This window comes from Harpia harpyja, chromosome 4 (assembly GCF_026419915.1).
Source record: "Harpia harpyja isolate bHarHar1 chromosome 4, bHarHar1 primary haplotype, whole genome shotgun sequence".
Classification (NCBI taxonomy): Eukaryota; Metazoa; Chordata; class Aves; order Accipitriformes; family Accipitridae; genus Harpia; species Harpia harpyja.
Window position 1 is genome coordinate 48991136 of NC_068943.1, and position 21239 is coordinate 49012374.

At 40.7% G+C, this 21239-nt stretch overlaps 1 protein-coding gene across 1 annotated transcript in view; it reads right to left on the reverse strand.

The window, feature by feature from the left end:
- ZC3H6 (zinc finger CCCH-type containing 6) overlaps positions 1-20974 on the reverse strand; it is a 29687-nt gene extending 8713 nt beyond the window's left edge. The window contains exons 1-6 of the mRNA XM_052783900.1: positions 20229-20974; positions 8195-8375; positions 6700-6825; positions 5364-5619; positions 3299-3420; positions 734-850 (exon numbers count right to left, since the gene is read on the reverse strand). Coding sequence (XP_052639860.1) covers positions 734-850; positions 3299-3420; positions 5364-5619; positions 6700-6825; positions 8195-8375; positions 20229-20320 — 894 coding nt within the window. The 5' untranslated portion in view covers positions 20321-20974. The remainder of the gene's footprint in view (positions 1-733; positions 851-3298; positions 3421-5363; positions 5620-6699; positions 6826-8194; positions 8376-20228) is intronic.
- Between the last annotated feature and the right edge of the window lie 265 nt (positions 20975-21239).

Consider the following 21239-nt stretch of genomic DNA (forward strand, 5'->3'; position numbering starts at 1 on the left):
CCAAATAAATGACGCACTCACTTACTCGAGGAGCATGCAGTTTTTCTTAAGTGTGTTTTATAACTGACTGAACTAGTCTGACATCAGAGGATTCAACTCCACAGCAGCACAAGCTTCAAAATCAAGCAATAGCAATTTTTTTACGTAATAAGAGACTGTCTTGCTAGCGCTTTTGCTTGACAGCTGACTGCTTTGAATAGCATTCTCTTCTTTCTGCTGCCTTCCACTTGCTGGCTGAAGGAAGATGGTTCTTTGGTAGGGGAACTATTACTACAACCCCACTTTTTACTTTAGAGAGAGAAATAATTTAGCATAATTAAGCAATTCCTTCAATGTTTCAAAATTAGCAGTAGCACATAAAAGAGAAATAATCTAATATATTCAGAAATCATTGCCTATTTACAGATTCCATAAGATTTGATGTATGTTTACACACGATACATTGTCAGTGTAAGTTTATGATACTATCACAGATGTTTTTACTGTATATACTAATAAGCAAACACAATAATTTTAGTAGAATGTTATAATTCAAACTGTGTAACAGAAGGGGCTATTTTTCCATAAGTACTTCTGTTGGCATTTATCTACAAGTACTCAAAACACTAGAAACCACAACACTGAGTTTCAACATACAAGTTTTCTTTGCATCAGCTGAAGTAAAAAAGAACAGAACATCTTCTCCCCTTCCTCACACCAAAGAAGCAGACCGACAGACACAGTGCATACTTACCTTAATACACCTCCCTTCAAGGAAATATTTACAAATTTGTTTGCCCTTGTGTTCCACTGTATGCTGATTTATGAACTCCTGACTCATATTAACCCATTTCTTCACTGGTTTGCCATCCTGTAAGAAAAATGAACACCCTACTGATGCTTACTTATTAAGTGCAGTTGCAAAAATATTACAGCATACTTGGTGCACTAGTTACCCCAAAATGTGATTAACTACACCATGATTTAAGTTCTTTATTATTATACCTACAGCTCAAAGTAAATACACGTACTTTTTCTTAGCTGCTTTAATACAGTCTTTTTTAATAAATGCAACCAAATCAGAAACTTCTTACAATACAACAGACACAAATAACTTCACTGAATGGACTGAGTATCTCACACTTCATTTGACAATGCTGGAAAGCAGGGCTGACTCCTGGGCACCCACCAAGTCAGTGCCAACTGCCCCCTGATTACAGGCACCTCTGCAGACAGCCAGGAGTTGAGTCATCATCCAGGCTTCCAGACCACCATCTTAGCCACAAGGCTACACTTTGCCAATCATTCCTCTCTACGTGCTTCTCACACGATTGTTATTTCCAGATTATCTATCTTCTTTTTTCTCCTATTAGAAGAAAAATAACCTGTTTGCTTATACCACGAGGCAAAGCAGAGAGGAAGCACAATTCAATCATGACCTAATGCATAAGAATCATTATATACCTGGTGAGGCAAATAATTGTTCCTTCTTATGATTTGATTCCCATGTGGCATCTGCACTTGAGATAACGAAAGAAACTGCGGTAAACTCATCTAACTAGAGAGCCTGGGATAGGTGTTGAGGGGGCCTGGCAGAGCTAGTGAAGTCATGGAGGTAGACGGCCTTTAATGAACTGCCCTCTGTGACACTGCAACAGAGGGTAGAAACAAACGTCTTCTTTGCAGTGTTAGGTGGTTGCCTACTGATCTGATGATAGAGGGAAATAGGCTTTTCTGATTTCCCATTTTCACAAAAATGAGCAGGGATCTGACGGCTGAGTGGGAACTTCTGAAACAGAATGGATGTGGTTCTCCACAGTCATCACACCGCATCATGAGCACACATGAGCATCAGCACACCAAGCGTCTGGTCTCATTTCGCTCGGCAGATTAAGCAATGTCACAAAACATTAACACTGAGAATGATTTGTGGATTTTGTTGACATTGAGAAGCAGCAATCTTTGAGCTAGAAATGCCACTCCTGGATCAGTCAAGATCCATTTTCTACTCTGAACACATTAAATCCAGAGAAAACTCAGCTCCTTCAGAAAAAGCAGCTTTGCATCTAATAATTGATCCTCTTCAAGGTTAATGCAAATATCACATAAACACGATGCCCCAAGTCTCTCTGGGAGCACTGCAAATCAGTGACTGTCCCACACCACAACACACTTGAAACAATGGTGTGAGGAAGGCTGAAATGCTCCCACCGTGTCCCCGAGAATCCCAGGGACGTCGCTGTGTGGCTCAGGACTCAGTGGTTACCCCTCCACGCCGCACAGCTCAGCATCTGCATTGCAGAATTCATTATTTCGCTGTAGCCAGGAGCCCAGCTTTTTGGTTTCTGCCTCCCAGCCCTGCTGGGACCTGCCTGCAGCTGCCTCCGTGCCTCCACCCTTCCCCACAGCTTGGGAGATGGTGCTGGAGGACAGGGCATGCTCTACAGCAACAGGAAGGAGTCCTATAAACAAGGCATCGTCCTAACAGTTCAAATGGCTGCCCTTTTCCCTACCACATGCCAGGCAGGGAAAGGAACATCTGATCTAGACCACCCAGGAGCCCCAGAGAGTTAGGCCAGCTGGAGAACACGGGGAAAAATTAACACTGCTGGTTCATACATCACTGCATTAGCTAGAAGCCAGCCGCATGCATTCCTGAGCGCAGGAGGAAGGAGAACCACAGACGTTTTAGTTGCAGTATGTAGACTTAAATATGATTTGGCTTAAATAATGTTTTTCAACCACGGATGGATTTGATTCATTAATCATCAATTTTGTATTGTTTTTCATTTAGATTAAGATTGGAGTTAACAATTTACGAATAGTGTGGCAATACTGAACACTATGCTTTCTCTAATTCCTGTGCAAAGAATTACTAAATGAAAACCAAGGTCATATACGTTTCCATTTCCACAGTCACAGCTTTGGAAAGAGAAGGAGAATTCTTCACAATTCAGACAAAAATTGGCAAAAGATGTGAAGGCGTCCATTGTCTTTGCTGAAAAATCTGAGGTGAATGAACTGGTAGTAGCAAAACAACTTATTTCAGATACAGTTAACATTGAAGTTCATGCACCATTCAAAACCAAAGCTCATAAACCACTTTCTGCTAGTTTTTCATATTTCCAAGAAAAACAAGAAAATTATGTATTAGCTTAAATTATTAACTACATTTTGTACATCAAGAGCTGGAAAATTCTAGTGATTTCCTAGATAAAAAAAGTTTAAAGATATGTATTTTTAAATACTCTTTTGTTAAAGCAAAGCATCCAGTCATTTAAAACAACTACATTAGGAACTCAACTTTAATTCCACGTACCTCGTGAAAGCCATCAGATCCTTTATTGCCCCCTCTGCCCCTTCCACGATCTTTACGCTTCAATTTCTTTTGCATTCCACGCCCTCGACCAATGTTGTAATTATTACCTCTCTGAGAAATACCTGAAAAACAGCAATGGCCTCTTTCAATAACCTCAGAAAGTAAAGAAAAATGGTTATCTAGTGACATCGAATACAGACAAATCTAATAAACTGAGTATCTACCTTTTTGCAATCTGAATTCCTAAATACTAGCTTGAATCACGAGTTGGCAAGTACAACTACAGTACCCACTTGTAATTCTGTGCAACTGCCTGCTCTTTGAAAAGCTCTTCAAATCAATAGCAGACTGACAAACTGAATATAAAATTAATCTTGTTCAAAGCAGCATCTCACAATTAGAAGTGCAGACATATTATTCTAACCAGCCCAAATACTTGAAATATTTTGTGCCATTTGGTCACTTTCTGAACACAGAAGTAACCAGCACAACTGGCACACAGGTGCGTGTGCATGTTTCACTGTCACAACATGCAAGAGACCCGAGATCATAACCTAAGAAATATGACAGAACAGCTCTGAATATAAAAATGTTTAATGCTAACTGTTTGGAAGCCTCAAGAGGGTAATTATCCAGCTACCAGCATGCCAGGAGTCATGGTCTCAACTAAAACCACCGAGACAGTATCTGCTTTCTCATCAATTTAAAACCAAAGAATACCAGTTAGAAAGCTCTGCAGATATCACACTCGCTTCAGGTGGCAGCCACTCCGTGACAGCAAGGCTGATTCCAGTGAAAACGCCTTGACTTCATCTCAGATGATTTGCAGACAGAGATTTTGAAGCAGTATTGCCAAGCAGCACATGAAAAGCCATTTTTGCCTCAGCTAAAAAGATTCTGCCAGTCTTTTGCCAATTTATTTTATTGTGAACCAAAACAGAATGCAGTAAATCTTCACTGTAGCGAATGGAAGACAGCTTACTACCTTTGTGTAACACACAGTATCTTCCCAAGAACTAGTAAGGTATTCACAATGTCATACAAAACCCTCCTCAAATTTTGCCTGGGAAACAAACTTTTATCCATGATTAAAGGGAGAATATTTTGCAAACTGAATCAACAGTTTCTGAAATAAGACCTTGGCCTCATAGAAAAAAGGGATGAGAACAAGTTAAGCATTTCTAGATGGTAGATCAGGCTATCTCTGTCAATGGTATACACCGTCTCCGTTGCCTAACCTTCCACACCCCAGGGCAATATGGAGTAATACAACACAACTGGGGAGTCAGAAGTCCCTTCATAATACGGAGGCCAGAGATGTAAGCTGGCTCAATGAATTGCACTACAATAGTAAGGAAACGATCAGACACCAAATGAAAGGTGCAAACAAGAATGCTTGCATAACTTGGCTTATGTAAGCAAGGCATGAAATAAGGGCAGCAGGACTCTTTCAGGAGCTTATCGCTTAAGAGGAATACTTTTTCACCAGCATTTGTATTGGCCCAGCTTTGAATGCAAGAAAATTTGTGAAAAGAAGAATAAAAGGGTACTAGCATACTTGTGGGACATACTAATAAAAGTAAAGTATTCAGGCACCTACCAAAATTTCTAGGTACTTAAATTTTTTTGGGGGGGGGGGGCAGCGCGCAGAGGGCTAAATTAGATTTTGGAATTGACATGTTTACATTCCTCCCCCCAATCAAGTCCCATTTCAGACTTTCATAAACTACCACCAGAAAGTCACTTTACAGCCCTATGATTTCTTACTCAAGCAGTTACACAACAAAGATCTTGGCTTTTTAATAGGGTTTTATTTGTTTATTTTCTACATACATATTACCCGACACTTGATCTTTTTCTTCAATATATGCATCAGTGCAACCGTATGATATTATTCCTTCCCCGTGAGCAGCCTTATCACTCACTGATGGGAGACTGCAAGCTTGCAGGAAAGCCACTGCTGGCAGCTTTCTTCATTTAGTTCTCAAGACAAACATCCTGAAATGATGCATGATACAACTGCTGCCACCACCATTACTACAGTTAACTATTCAAATTATCTTACCTTTCTGGATCCCTTTCATCCCCTGTTTTTTCACTGGTTCTTTTGGGAATGGAGGTCCTAAATCAGTACTGGAGGTCTCTTTAGCTTGTCTGTATTGTTTAAGCTGATCAGCAAAATCTTCATCCTTTTCTTCCTCGTTATAATTACCAAAGTTTTCATCACTGTAATGACTATAGTCATCATACTCCTTACTTTTTACATTTTTTTTATGTTGCATTTTCTGTGAACTCATGTAATTTCCTGATACGTGTCCATGCTGTATGAAAGGGATTGCATTGTTCAGAAGCAACTCAGTATTTCAAAAAACCCCCCTCCAAACTGTTCTAACAAAACCAATTGTTTTTACCTTGTTTTACTGTCATGCTAGCAGGTTTGCACAAACAAGCATTAATAATAAACAATGAAAATCAGTTATTTAGTAAAAACTAGTACTTTTGATTCTGAATGCATTAAAATAGGAAAAAGGACAAAAAAGAACAGCATCATCATCTATACTCCAGAAAACTTTTCAGTGGAGTTGACAAAGCATTTTAACAGATGCAGTTCTAAGTGCTACTTAGATGAACTATGATTAGAATAATTTTTTTCCATTCATGATCTCCATATCCTGATGACCTTGGACACAGATGAAACAACCTGGCCCGCCTCTGTCAGTCAGGATGAAATACTGGTTATCGCCACTCCTAAGCCAGCACTGTCCCTTCTCCCATTTCTGCAGACAGGATCTTCAGTTTGTTAATAAATTTGGCTGGCTGATGAGGTTTCTGGAATGGTTTCAGGCTAAAAGGAAAGTCTCCTCTCCTCTGAAGTACCAGAGTTCCACCAAGCCTCTAGCTGCTCTGTCGCAGCTTTAGAGAATGTGTTCTATTTCACCCAGCAGTCTCAGGAAGGCTATCAAGCTGCACAGACTGAGAAAAGCCAGGACAAATTGAAGTATCAGAAAACAGAATCAACTCTAGATACTTTACTAGAGTTTTACTAGTACTACTTTACTACTTTACTTTACTTTACTCTAGATACTCTAGATGTCTTTTCAAGAGCTGTTTCCTCTCAGTACGGTCTAAATCCAATGCAGGCAATAATAAAGATATCTTAATTGTTGCCTGATGGAGGAAAAAATAGTATCAGGCTTGTTTACACCACCTACATTCATGCCACAGATAATGCTTTACGTTTGGAAATCTACCCAAGGAGATGAGAACTAGATGTGTTTCCTGAAATCTGTGAGAATGGGCACTGTGATCAAGTCAGCCTTCAAAAACTGCATCATTTACATTTGCATTTTTTAAATTACACCTAAATAAAGACATGAGAAATCAGTTTAAAAAAATACTACCTGACTGAACGAAGAATCATAATCTCTGTATGAAGAGCTGCTACTCTTTTTATGTGGTCTTTCTGTACGCTCAATATCAGAGTCATGGCTGTAGTCTGAACTGTCATCACTGGAAGGGGAGTTATGCTGAAAGAAAGAAGAAAATAGCGCTCTCAGGTGTTGTTAGGTAATTCTCTGTGTAACTGGTCTGCTGTATATGAACTTAAAAGAAGCATTAGGCTAATAAACGAAAATATTTCCTTAACTCGCGCAAACCTTTGCTTCTAGGGGAGGCTAAAGAAAGCACACTTTTTGATGACCCACTCTTTTTATCAGAGAAAGAGATCTGATCCGACGAGGCTTCCGAATGTAAACATTGAGGGCTATGTGGTTTCTCTGGGTTGTATCAGCTTCCTATGGGTCTCTCTGAGCCCTGCTTCTCTGCGACATAGCAGGGATGCTCCTGGAAGGCTTAACAAATCTGGGAGATGGTTAGAAGCTTGCATATGACCATAGAAATGATTAGCATCCTGTCATTTTCTCCTGAGAGAAAACTCAGTGTCACTGCATTACAAGTGTTTTATTTAGATGTGTTGTTTTGCAGAAAATTTAGAGGGGCAACCATACGAGAACACTATATTTCTGTGATTTGTAGAGAATTACCATCAGGTTTAATTCTCTAGGTTAAAACTTTGTGAATTGCTTGCATTTATTTAAGTTGATTAAAATATATATTAGAAACATTAGCTTAATGAACTTTACTGAAGAATTCACTTAACTAGCCTGAAATCTTTTCTTTCCATAAATATGATAATTAGCACAAAAAGTGAAATTGTAAATTTACATTTTGCCCCTTATCCTAAAAAACTCACTCTCTACAGTGCAGCTACCATTACCGTTGTCAGTGGCCAGTGCTCAACTTATACCGCTGCTTAAGATTTAAACAATTTAAGAATTGATTTAACACTTCGGCCTCTCGTGTCAGAACTGCCACAACCATTGACAATGGCAAAGAGTAAAATGCTCATAAATGTCAGTATTTTGTAAACTGCTATTAAAAGAAATTTTGAAATAAATAAGCATCCAGTGAAGACGTATATCATGACACAGTTACACCCACAGTCTGATTTAGTATTTCTTTTGAATATAAACAGACGACAACAAAGTTTATGAAAACACATTCAGGCAAAGCTAACAAGTAAGTTTCCAAACTATCATTTGAAATGTCCTACAGCTGGATTATTTAATGATTTATTGTCTCTGACCCCACATAAACTGTTACTGAAATGTGTGAATATGCACTTCCATGTGTCGAAAGTCTAGTTAAACAAATTCTTTAATATTGAAATGCATTGGTAAGATAGGAATCTCAAAAATTGCACTCAGAGTCCGAAGACTGCCTAAATAGCAATAAAACCATTTTAGGTTTCTTCTCCAATTCCCTGGATCCTTGTCTAAACCTGGGAACCTGGAATTAAAATAAGCACCTCCAATATTTTGGTTTGCATTTCCTAACCTTATGCTTATCCCGTCTTCTCCTTTTTGATTTTTTCTTTTCTTTTTCTTTTTTGCGTTTCTTCCGTGATTTTCTATGTCCTTTTTCATTTTTCTGTTTATCATCACCTTTTGTACCATGTTCTTTCACATCTTCATATGCTGCATCATCTATTTCACCATCTTCTAGCTCCCCATCTTCTCTGTAGGAGGAAAAATATCAATACAGTAAAATTACGTGTTATTATCCATCTCATCTGTCCAACAGCACAGTAAAAACAAACACACCCAGTATGTCTTTCCACCAGTTACATTTTTGTACATGTGCATATACGTTTTAACACATGTAACACACCAAGAACTACTAGGATTTTAGGATTTTCTTTCATAGTTAAAGAAAAATGGGATGCAAGCCATTAAATGGCCTTGATTTATACTGCAAAATTAAAAAAGCTTTAAAACTATGTATCTTTTTAACTTCTCAGAACAAAGGTCTTCTCTTCTTACATAGTTTTCTCCAACCTATATAAAAAAAAACCTGCTTCAATGTAAACTACTTTAATATAACTCTGTTGCCCTTAAACACATTTCAAACTGCAGAGGTATTTTAACGATTCCTAGGAAGACTTTTACTACAATTACATGCCTTTACATTGCTGTATTTGCAGGACAGATGTGGTCAAAATTAAAGGCAATTAAAACTCTCTGAAAACCATATAGTTAAAGAGTAGTAATAATGAAAACAAGCGGTTGGGCGCTGCAGGAAACTGCATAGTAATACAAACATGTTTCCTTCAACACACCAGCTCCTGGAACTAAAGATGGGTCTGTAGTATCTAGGGTGTAATGGCCAAAGTCATGAGCAATTCAAAAAAGGAGAATTACTTTAACGGTTAAGTGGATTCTTCAGAAGAAATTAGTAGTAGTAGTTGACAAGGAGTAGTTAACATTTGAGTTTCATTTGCTAGAATCAAAAAACTGACAGAAACCAGACATCTGATGATGGTATTTTTCTAAGCTACCCAGGGTGGTCTTTTTTTTTTTTTTTTTAATTTGTAACATTGACATTTGTAGGGGGTTGTTTCATACATCAATGAATACTGTAAATGGAACAATACACATGTGAACCTAACTTCTGCATATGAATGTGGCTGTCTCAAAAGTCTTCAAAATGGAGTAGCACCAAAAGATGACTAAAAAAAAATAAATACTAACACAAAACGTAACACTTTAAGTGCTTGTAGACTAAGTAACAGAAGGGCTTGTGCTTATCCCCATCAGTAGGGAAAAACAGTTTCTATGATTACTTAAGACTTTATTTAAAGTTTTGTCCACTGACCCAAACAGTAACAACCCTGAAGATACTTTGCCATGAAAGAAACATTTTGACAAAACACCAGCTAACCTGTTTCTCATCCCTATTTCAGAGGTGCTGCTGAAACAATCTCAACTCCCCTCCTACAATTTGGTATTTGCTGCGGTTTCGTTGTGGAAGAATTTACTGCTTTTAAACATTTACAATTGGCTCTATATGATTATTTCTACATTACCACTGCTTCAGGAATTCAGCCTTTGCAGGCATCATGGAATTCCAGTCCTGAATTTTGACATGGAGATTGCTTGAAAATGCCATCAGTCCTATAGTGTCTGAAACCCTCACTCTACAAACATACCAGATTCAGCAGATGGTGGGGGCAGCAAGGGGAGAAGCCTGTAGATACCAGAAAACTATATTAAAAACAAACAAACAAACAAACAAAAAACCCAAACTAAAACAAGACCAAACTAGTGCTGGGGGCAGTACAAGGTATCAGGACAGAAGTAGTAATTAGGCAATATTAAGTTGCCTTACAATTTGTCCATCTCAGTCCAGTACTCACAATGTATTAGCTAACCTGATGACCAACTCTGTCTCCTTCAAGGGACTGCGAATAGTAGGAAGGGGGAAGAACTCACCAGGAAGCAAAAGACCTGAGTCTCCACAGGAAAAAAAACAGTGGTTAAGAAGTTAGAAGCAACCCAAAGTTCTGACTTTTTGTAAGAGGAGTAAATGGATATGCCAGGGAGAAGAAAAGGGGAGAAGACATGACTGCTGTATTGTCACCTCATATGTCCTGGAACTTCTTAGAACTAAATGCTCTTAGCAATCACAATGCAAAAAGGGGGGGGGGGAGAACAAAAAAACCCAAACCCACCACCAAGATATGATTACAGATCACTAACCAGCCAAAAAAATGGGGAAAAAAACCCAAACCACATTCAGATTATCAACTTGCATAAAGGCTTTGGAGAAAAACTAAGAAAATCCATCAATTTCAAGGTACCACCTCTTCACCTTTAATTCTCAACTATTGGCGGAATCCTACAGCATATCTACAGCAACTGTGACACTTCCCCATCACCTTGTGGCAGCCCGCTGCAACCACGTAAAGACCAGTTATATACATCAAGTCTCATGAAGATGCTTTGCTGTATTACATGATCAAGAAGGGGACTCAACATTTCTAAGCAATGCACAAGAGTAGCTAGTCTATCTAGTGATTGAAAAAAGTACTCTGGAATATGGGAGAAAATAACCTTCTAGACAAGTATTGAAGATAGTTCTGTTTTGCTAAGTAACTGGACTAGAAAGAAGGAAAGTTTATAAGAAGCTTTCAAATGTCAAAATATTAAAAAGTGGGCATAAAAAGACAGATTTAATCTGAATAAAAGATTCTGCTACAGAAGGTGTCATTTAAAGACCATCATTAATATTGATGGGCAGTAAAAGACAGTTCATGGCAGGTAGTGAGTGATCTTGCAGGACTTGCTGCCATAGGCAGTTGCTGAAGCAGACAGCAGCAGCCACAGAAAGGCACAGGACAAATTCACAGAAAACAGGCCCATTAGAGGCATGGCTCTTCCCTCCAACACACTGAATACAACCATGGGTGCCAGGAAAACAAACAGGAACTTAGAAGGAAGGTAAGAAAAACTGCTCAACTGCTATGTCTTCAGTTTAGCTACACTGCAAATGCAGTCGTCACTGGTTTGAATTATGGCCTTAAACATTTCTTGGACACATTTTGAAAAGGACATTATTTTTTAGTGCAAATATAAAACAATAGGAAGCCATGAAGCCAAAGTCAGCTTTTGAACAAGTAACGGAAAATAATAATAATACAGGTATGCCCACTACCACGTGGGCAGCAAAGTAGAGAGGCAGCTTCAGAACCCATTTTTATGTGATTTTCACAAGGTGCTCACGGAGATCTGCTCATACACAACCCTTACACTGCCACGTGAACATTAACACCAAGATACTCCCATACTTAAGAAGAGATAAAGGATCTTCAGAATAAGTACCCCAAGCATAACATAAATCCTGTCTTCAAACATCACAGTGTCCATTATCTCCAGCATTCCCTGACAAAGTCTAAGTACCTCATCTAATACCCCAGGAAAGCATTTGTTACATCTTTCCAGGAGATACTTGATTAATAAAGTGTGCCTAATGAAACTGAAATGCAAATATTTATGAACACCTGCAGCTATTAGAAAAAACTATCTTTTGTATTTTGACAAAGTGAGCTAAACTCACTTTCTCAAGGATGTCTACTCAATTAAAATATCCTCTTAAGTAAAATGCCTACTGAAAATGCTCTTTTGGAAATAAGGTATTTGCCAGTTAACCAGTTCCTTTGGGAACTGCTGCCATACATTTATACTTCTGTGATGCATCCAGGACGCAAATAACATTTTAGGTAAACCAACTGTGCAGAATCTCAGTAATACTATATTTTGGATTGCATTTCAAAGGTAAGACTACAAAAGTCCTCTAATCCCCAAATGCCTAAATTCTTTCCACAACATCCTAGAATTTTCCAAGCATTGAACTTCAAGAATGTAAAAAAAAAAAAAAAAAAAAAAAAAAGACTGGACAAATACGATTTGAAAAGATAATGGTCAAAGATTTATCATTTCTTGGAAATTATTTAATTATTCTTCAAAGAAAGTTTAAAGGAAGTGATAGGGCAGAAATTACCTTCCACTTTATAGGCTTTATTCCCATTTAAAATCTAAACTGGAGCTGTATGCTAGAAAGTGAGTGCAGAACCTACCCCTTTTAGAAGTTCACTTCCTAAATATATTCCACAGACTTGGCTATAGCAAGCAGCTTTGGGAAGGGCTTTCAGTGATGTGAACCAAGACTACCTCCTTTTCCACTGTGAGTAACAGAAGTCAACAAACATATGTGGTCTGGAAAAAACACAGCTAGCCGATGATTTTCTAGGAAATGGGTTCAAGTCTGAGGTTGCTTTCCCTTAGGCAGGTATCTACAGCACACAAATCACAACACCGATCTAACAAGAGAGGATATCAACTTCTGGTTTGCAAAGTAAAGCTTCTTGCTTACAGAGTATCTTAGTATGCTTCTATTATTGCTGGAAATGCCTGACACACAAACCCCAAAATTTTCTTGATCTAGAAAAGCAAGGAAGTATAATCTTGTGTTTTTCAAGATTCACTTCTCTTTCAACTACCCTACCTCACAAAACAATACACCACAAAAACAACCTTCACTGAAATAATGCCAACAAGCTGTGGGGGGAACAGTTTATAATGCCTACACAACGCATACCTCGGGAGTCAAAAAGACAGCCTCTGTGCTGAAGGAACAAACACTGGCAATTTTTAACTTCTGCCATGTGTTATTTTCCTGGATTCTATACTTGTATTTGCAAAGGCTGAACTAAATCTGATGCGTCATCAGATTAACAGAAGTTAATCTCTGAACTACTACAGTGCAAACCTGCAGTATAAAATTCTGGCACAGAAAAAAGCAGAAGAGCTTAACTCACCTCTACCCAGAGATCTCAACTAGCATTACCAAGCCCTTCCCATCCTAGTGCATTTAAAGTCCTTTTGGAAGAAAAACAAAAGCATCTTCATTAAATACCCAGTTTAAATTGCTTAGAGGGGTTTGGCTACCGCTGCCTGATCTACTGGAACTCCTTCATAAAGAACCCTGGATGACTTCAGTGATTAAAACAAGTTGCCATATGGTAGTCCTATTTCCTCATAACCCATGGGACAGCAAATGCAATCTTGCAATCCAGAACACAGGAGATGCAAAATTCAGTAACATCACCTAGACTCCACAAGCTAAGCAAATCCTAACTAAAAAAAAGGCAGCATACTGGCCATGATTTTTCCTATCAGCCCCTGCACAAGGACTAGGTATGCACAAAAAAAATTTGGTTTATCCCTAAATGCGAGAGGAAGAACTAAAATCACCAATGGATTGCTCCCTCTTCCGCAATCTCCAGCTACTTGGAGCTTGACGGATATGTGAAAACAAAACCAGAAAGCATTTCCACTGTCCCAAGTGTATTTCTAGAGCACCTCCAAAATGGATTAGAAAGGCACAAAAGCCAAGTTATCTTCCAGGGAGAATCAGTTTGGTGAAATCACTGCAAGAGCAGTTATGCAAATATTTGGTTAGGGAAAATAGAAATCCACGCATAAAGTAACTCATCATTACTCTAGTGTCTACAGTTTAATTTCTAACATTCAAACTCAACTTTAACTTACCTTTCTTCCCTAGTCTGAGTCGTTTTTAAAAATAGCACTCTTTATGTTCAAAGAAGATTTACAACTCAAGCTCCTGAAGTCCAAGACACAAAAATAAGATGCATTTTCTCAGTACACTGATGATGATAGCTCTGAAATATTTAAGAAAACTAAAAGGGTTTTCCTTGTGGGACTGTTTTTCCAATCTTCTTAACAGAAGTACTTAGCATACTTGCAGACAGAGCAGGTGCTACACGAGAACCATACTTCTGTATGGTTTAAGAACTAACACAAACAAAATCATACAACCAAAATGTGAATCTCTGTCATCAAACACGATTTTCTGTTAAGTCCATTTTTGGTAGGTTTGATTCACAGCTGAGGAAAGGTCTCATTTAAAAATAATTACATTTTGTTTTACAATATGACGCTTTTGACTTTATTTATTAGAATAAGCCTTAAAGAGAATAGTGATAGCTGAGACTTTCCGACAGCATTACTAAGACTAGAAAAAGTATATAGTAGATAAAGGCCGCAAACAACTCCCTTTTACTTCTTGTAGACATAGAGAAAGGACACAGTAGCAAGAATGCAAACATTATACATCAGCAGATCTCTAACGCATTGAGTAATAAATTACTTTTTTAAGAAGCTACTAATTTCTGGTCATGATTGAAAAATCACTGTCCAAAAAGAAAAGAAAATCTACTTCTTCCTAAGGTGAGTGCATAGTTAAACCTTAACCTCTTTTTTCTGCGATTAGTTCCAGAAGAGACAGCTTATCAGAAACCATCCAGGATGTCGAAAAATTCATATTCTCATATAGAAACAGTATGTTAACAGCCCTTAATTTACAGGGGCTGATAACAGCATCATACACCCATTCTACCGACCTCTGAATGTCTGTGATAAGGACATATAACACTGGGGAGAGAGCTTAAACTGATGGGAAACTACCTGAGTGTTTTTGACACTGGTCAAGACTTACTTAGTGAAAAAGCCTTACACTCCTCCCACGTATTTCTTCTCCTTAATTTCCTTTGGGCATGTTTTTCTTAGAATCTCAAACTAGGTTTCTCCCTCAACCCCTCTATCCTAGCTCCTCATACACTCCTGCTGCTTCAAATAACCCTCCTGCATGCATTTTCCACACCCAATGCATCTAGAAAAACATGCTGCTATGCAGCACTCGTGACTGCACAGATGTACACAGCTATCACTTCTCATCATTACATGCTTACTTTCTGTCCTGTCCACTACCATGCAATGAACCCGGAATACTCTCGCAGGTAACATTTTGTTTTATAAAATTATGAAGAGCACAATAACTCAGGCGCAATTCAATGACAAGAAAATTACATGTCTAAGTAAGATCTTAGAGGGCTAAAATTCATGAAATGAGTTTGTCCTAGCACTCTCCTACACTAAAGAATTTATGAATTAATAAGGAAAATAACTACAAAACTAGAAGGTGTTGTTACAGTTAACACAACAAGCCAGTGTCCACCAAGAATTGGCACTGGCTTCTTTGACAATGTTATGCAGGTCACTTACAGCTGCCCGTTAGTTTTGACCACTCTGCAAACATGAAGTTATTTTAACCTACAGCCAGGCAGGGAAACTGCACCATGAAAAGTTACAGACCAGACTGCTTGGGTTTTCTTAATCTCTGTTTTGTTTTCATCCCCAGGGCTGGTTGTAACAGATACTGTGTTCCCGTAAAATGGGGGAAGGAAGTGAGAAAGACAGCAGTGAGGCATGCCAAAAAATAGCTTCCTGCAGTGGCACTGGAGGCCAACAAGCAACTTTTGGAAAGCCCACCTTCTCACCCTGCTGCCTAACCATCTCCAGTCTCTGGGGTTTATTACTGTAGAAGAAATTACAGAAATTCACACAGACCACCTCCTCCTCTCCAGGAGGACAAGGAGGAGTAACTGCTATGTCAGCCAGCTGCATTTTTGCCACTCCTGCAATGTTTGCTGGATGGCAAGCAAGCCCTGTTTGCCCACAGGGCATATTTGGGAGTGATTATCTCTTCACTTCCTAGTGCCCTAATGTCAAAGCAAGTTTTGAAATCATGCTCAAAAACAATAAATCACTACAAGGCTGCATTCAGCAATCACAAACAACTTCAATTTAACATGAACACATTCTTTGATGATTAACTACTACTGGGAAAAAAAAAAATCTCTGAAAACAACTGTAAGTAAATGTTTTCAAACCAAACTATGCACATGTGGACCAAGGGCATTAAAGCACCAGGTAGAATAAAAGAGACACATTTAAGTTGTCAAGTTTAACTAAAGACGGATGGAAGCCTTGTGGCAAGGGAGACTGGGAGAGCAGTCAGGCTGGACAATAGCAGCTACAGATTAGGGGAGATCTTTAGCCCTTCTGCTACACAAATGCTTCCCTGATCTGTAATGCTATGGTGCTTCACGGAGCTGAGGAGCCACACGGATTGAGACAAGACACGGGCAAAGCCGCCTGCAATATAATGTTGGCTAAGCAGTAACGGAGAAAATGTACAACTGAGGTATATAATACAGATTTCAATTTGCTGTTACTCATCTCGGTTACAACCTGTCACTTGCTTTTTTCCCTCTACTTGCCACCGGCTGTAATTTAGCAGAGCAGGTCTCCATTACGGTGAACCAGACAGACCTGTTAGAGCAGCAGAGCGTAAATCATGCTCGCTGAGGACAGGAGTGCAAAACCGGTACATGGAAAGGGAGCAGGCAGTTCCTAAGATAGCTGGAAGAGGAAACTGGGAAAATAAAATAAGAACAAAGGGGTGGCTGGGTGGAGTCTCTATTCTCCTGGCTCATCTGGACGTACACCAGGCATACATAGCTGGTGAAGGAGACGCTTTGGAAGAGCAGCACCACAGCTAGAGGCGGGCAGACTCACATAATCAAACACTTCAGCTATGCTTCATAAAACTCCAATCAGTTTATCTTGAATAAGAAAGTGACTGTACCAACTTCATTTTTAAATGTAAAAATTGTATCAAATACATAATGGACAAGTGTACAATGAGGATTAGCATGGTTCTCGGGAAAAGGAACCTGAAACGCAACAGACAAGCCCAGCTTTGAAGTGGCATTTCCAAACACCCTCTGCAAAAATCAGGACAATTTTCTACAGAAAGTTCACAGGCCACTCAGGTGTCTGTCAGAGAGCTGTGTCTAACGTTGAATTTCCTTCATTGTACCATGAGCACATAAAAAGGGGCCTGACACTTAACACTTGCAATGCAACTCATGAGACCATGCTGGCTACAGAAGCATTACTTGCACCTCTGTGATCTGTGAGATAGCATCTCCATGTTCAGACCTATCATTAGGTCACTGCTATTTTTACAGCAGATAATGGTATAAGAAATCTCCAAGTCTGGAGATTAAATGACAGTAAAGCAGAGAGAGCCAACAGAAAGTATCAGTACCAACCTAACATTTTAGATTTTAAAAATAAATTAACTCCAAGTTATTTTCTAAAGTTCCTGGCAATTGTAAATCTGGCACCGATTTCAAATGCAGAACCAACTGTAGCAAACAAGCCCTTCTCATGCCTGCAGTATAGCTCACTATAGTCAGAAAATCAAAGTCCACAGAAGTCTGCACGAGGACTGAATTCTTCTGTATTTGTCACAAGTGTTTAGTTCTTCTCTTAGGCATGTACATTCATCTATAGCATGATGTATAGGTGGGACAATGTCTACAAACCAGACTTTAAGAGAAACATGAAGCACCCAGTCCTGCAGATGCTGGAACAGCAACCACAAACTATCGCAAGTAATCAGACCTTGCTGACCTCTGGAAGAGAGCGATAATTTGCACATTTACACACATCTGCGTATTTATTTGCTGTAACTGAGTTTGCCTGCACCCTGCCTCGGACTTCCTTCTTACCCTGTCAAAGATTACCTACATAACAAGCAATCCTTAATTAAACCTAACCTTACAGGAAAAACTTTAAAAGACACCGGCTATCTGTGTGTACAGAAAGTCTCAAATACTTCATCAAAGACAAGGTCTCCACAAGTTAACTAAAAATATTTAAAGAATGAAAAACCTTCCTCACTTAATCAGGTGCCCCATCTATAAACCAAGATAAAAAAGACTTTGGATTAAAACAATCTTCCGACTTGGAATTATTCAAAGTGTGGACAGACAAGGTTTTTTACTATTTTCTACTGCTCAAAACCACTAACCAATTTCTTTATAATTCTACTAGATCAGCTCAAACTCAAGGTAACTAAACGTTAACAGAAATGCTATTAATTTATGCTGCACAAATCGATCTAATCTGTTGAAGGATTTCAGCAGCTTCCTAATATGAGCTGTACCTCCAGTAAACTACTGAGCTACCAAGGCAGTAAAAAATTGATTGCAAGATAAAACGTATTGGAACTAGACATGTTAATTTTAAAATACCAAACTAGTATTACAGCAAGACTCCAACTCAAAGTAACTCAGAAGACAAGTGAATCAGGTACTTGCATCTTTTCTATAGACCTTACAATGGGCTCTTCAACTGACTGCATTGGAGACTGGACAAAACCAATTCAGTACTAAAAAATGTTCGTAGTTAAAGCTGTGCTACCCTCCCCCCCACCCCCAACCTTGGCAAGTCAACCATGTTTTCTGTGGATGGGAAAGACCCTGTTTCTCTTTAGGCCTTCCCAGTTACCAGCTGGTAGCGAGATCTTTATAAACTTCAGAAAGTTAAAATATTACATCTTGACAAGATTACATGTGCACACCTAATAAAACAGACTTATATTTGGGGCTTTTTTTTTTTTAAACAATGTTCTAGGTGTATCAAGAATACACTTTGCTATATGCATCTTAGATCAGAGGGGAGCAGAAGTTTTCTAAAAGTCTTGTTTACAAAAAAGTATTATTTAACAGGTAAATGTGTTTATTGTTAGAGTCTTCTGCTCTTCTGAAATTAAAACATTATAAGGCAACGTTTATAAATTAACCTGTATTAAAAGTACATTAGACTATTAGGTAGTACTTATTTATTCTATTGCGTAATTTGCCAGGGTAACAACAGGCATACTGGTTAAGAACAGCTGATTAGAGGAACTCTACTTGTCAACATTGCATGAGTAACTCCCAAGTTAAAAAAACTATGCTTCCAGCAGAACAGTGGGTAACTTGGGCTTGTCCTCAAGGAGGACTTTAAAACATGAAGTACTTTCAATCCCTGAAACAGTAAAAAGTCACAGACTTACTAACTCCAGGAACTCTAGAACACTTTGCCTGCTACTGCTGCACAGTTTTAATACGCAGTAATGCCCTATCTTCAGCAATCCCAGTGGATTACTAGTTTGCTTTTTACACAGCACTCTTTTTGGAACATACAGCATGACACAACTTAACATTGTTTCACAATAAAAAGCAGGAAGGTGAAAACAAGTATCAGCAGTGCTGGGGTCTGCCCTGAACCCGTCAGGAAATCATAGTACGATCTCTGGACCAGTCAGTCAGCTTGTGCGGCCCTCCACTTCCCAATTTGTAACACAGAATTAGTGACTCTTTCTCCAGTGACGGAACGGTTACGTTCGCTCACAAGCCTTTTTTTTTTTTTTTTTTTTTTTTTTCCCCCCAGTCCTCTGAAGCAAGTACCAAGCACGGTTGTGGAGCTGTGTGGGGAGGACAGACTGAAGCCCAGCTGTCAAAAACCAGCATTTTTAACTCCTGCAGTTGTGTCAGGAATGCTCTGGGTAGATGTAGACTGAAGGACTGGTAGCTGTCACCCTGGCATAGTATTTTTGGAACTAGTTAGGAAGGCCAGGGCTGCCTGGAGAAAGGATTTGAATTTCCAGCAGCTGCAGAAGAGAAAGGGAGGGAGGAACAGAGGTCCTTTCACCAGGAACAGGACTCTGGTTTTCTGCGCATGGGGATTGAGAGGTGGCAAAGATAACGTCAGTCAGACCTTAATCTGCATAAAAAAAGATCCAGTTAAATGTGTAAGGTGTAATCTGGCAAGAAAATGACATTAAAATATGGATCTAGTGAGAGATTCTTGTATAAACAAAAACAACCAAAAAAAAAACCCCAAACCCAATCCCAACTCAAAGCACCCTTTCCTACCTGACTAGCAGCGCCAGGGCAAGGGAGAAAAAGAACAATGGTGACATTCAACAGACACCCGCTGGAAAGTGCAATTTATGGAAAGAAATGGAAAACAGTCCCCCTTCCCAGCCAGAATAAATAAATGAAGATGTAAAATGCATGCATTCCAAAAAATAAAACCCTACTAATAATGCACTTCTAACCCAGTGACACCCCCCCTCCCCTCCTTGCATTTCCCCCCCCCCCAGTCCTCACCCCGGTCTTCCAGCCTGAAGATGACCTGCCCCCACAAAAACATCGTTAAGCCCCTAGGCACATTAACACACAGCATCATCATCATCATCATTATCAGCATCATCATCACCCCACTAGTATCACCATTATGAGAAGCGGAGAGAGAGAAGAATGTTACTCGACCTTTCGTCCCCTGCATGTTGCCTGTCAGAGTCGGGCATGTTTGGGTCAAGAACTGGGTTTGGGGGTTTGGAGAACAGGCTTTCAAAGGCCATTGTGCTGGCTGTGGTGTGGTGAGGAGGAGGGAGGTGGAGGAAGGCAGGACACTGCCGCTGCCCGTGGTGCGGAGGGAGGAGGAGGAGGTGGCGGCGGCGGCGGCGGCGCGCACAGCCGCTCTGGGGGCGGCTCGGTGAGGAGGAGGGTCGGGTCCCTCAGTGAGGAGAGATGATGAAGGTTTCACTCACGGTTACTTAGTGAGACACTAACGGGCACTCAGTGCAGGGCGAGGCTGCACAGGCTGAGCCCGGCCGCCCCGCGCGGGCAGAAGGAGGAAGAGGCAGCAGCGGCGGCGGCTCGGAGGAGCAGGCCCGGGGCACAGGAGAACGAGAGGACACACACACGGGGGAAGGGAGGTGCTGGTGGCCGGAGATGGCTGCCCTAATTCTTCCTTACAAACATGGCGCCCGCTCGAGGCACTCTCACAAAATGGCGGCAGCGGCGGCGGCGGCGGACGGCAGCGGCGGCGGAGGAGAACGGCGGCAGCGGCGGCAGCGACCCCCGGCGCTTGCCCCCCCAGCTCGCTCAGCGGCCGCGGACCCGCACAGCGCCCGCCGCCACCACTGCGTCTTCCGCGCCCGTCGGGGCCGCGATGGCGTCGCCTCGCGCTGGCCGCCGCCGCCGCCGCCGCCGCCGCCCGCGATCACGCTCCTCCTCCGCCGCCGCCCCGCCCCCCGCGCGCCGCCGTTGGCCGGCGGCCCCTCGCGTCACCGCGCCGCCCAGGCCGCCCATTGGCAGCGGTGCGCCGCCCGTCACGCCGCCGTGACGTCACGCGAGCGCAGCGGGCTCCGCCCCTCCCCCCCACCGCCCCGCGCGGGTGGCGGGCGCGCGCGCGCCCGAGCGCGCGCACGCCGCCCGCGCGGGGCGGCGGGGGGGGAGGAGCGAAGGGAGGCAAAGGGGCGGGGCCCCGCCTCGCCG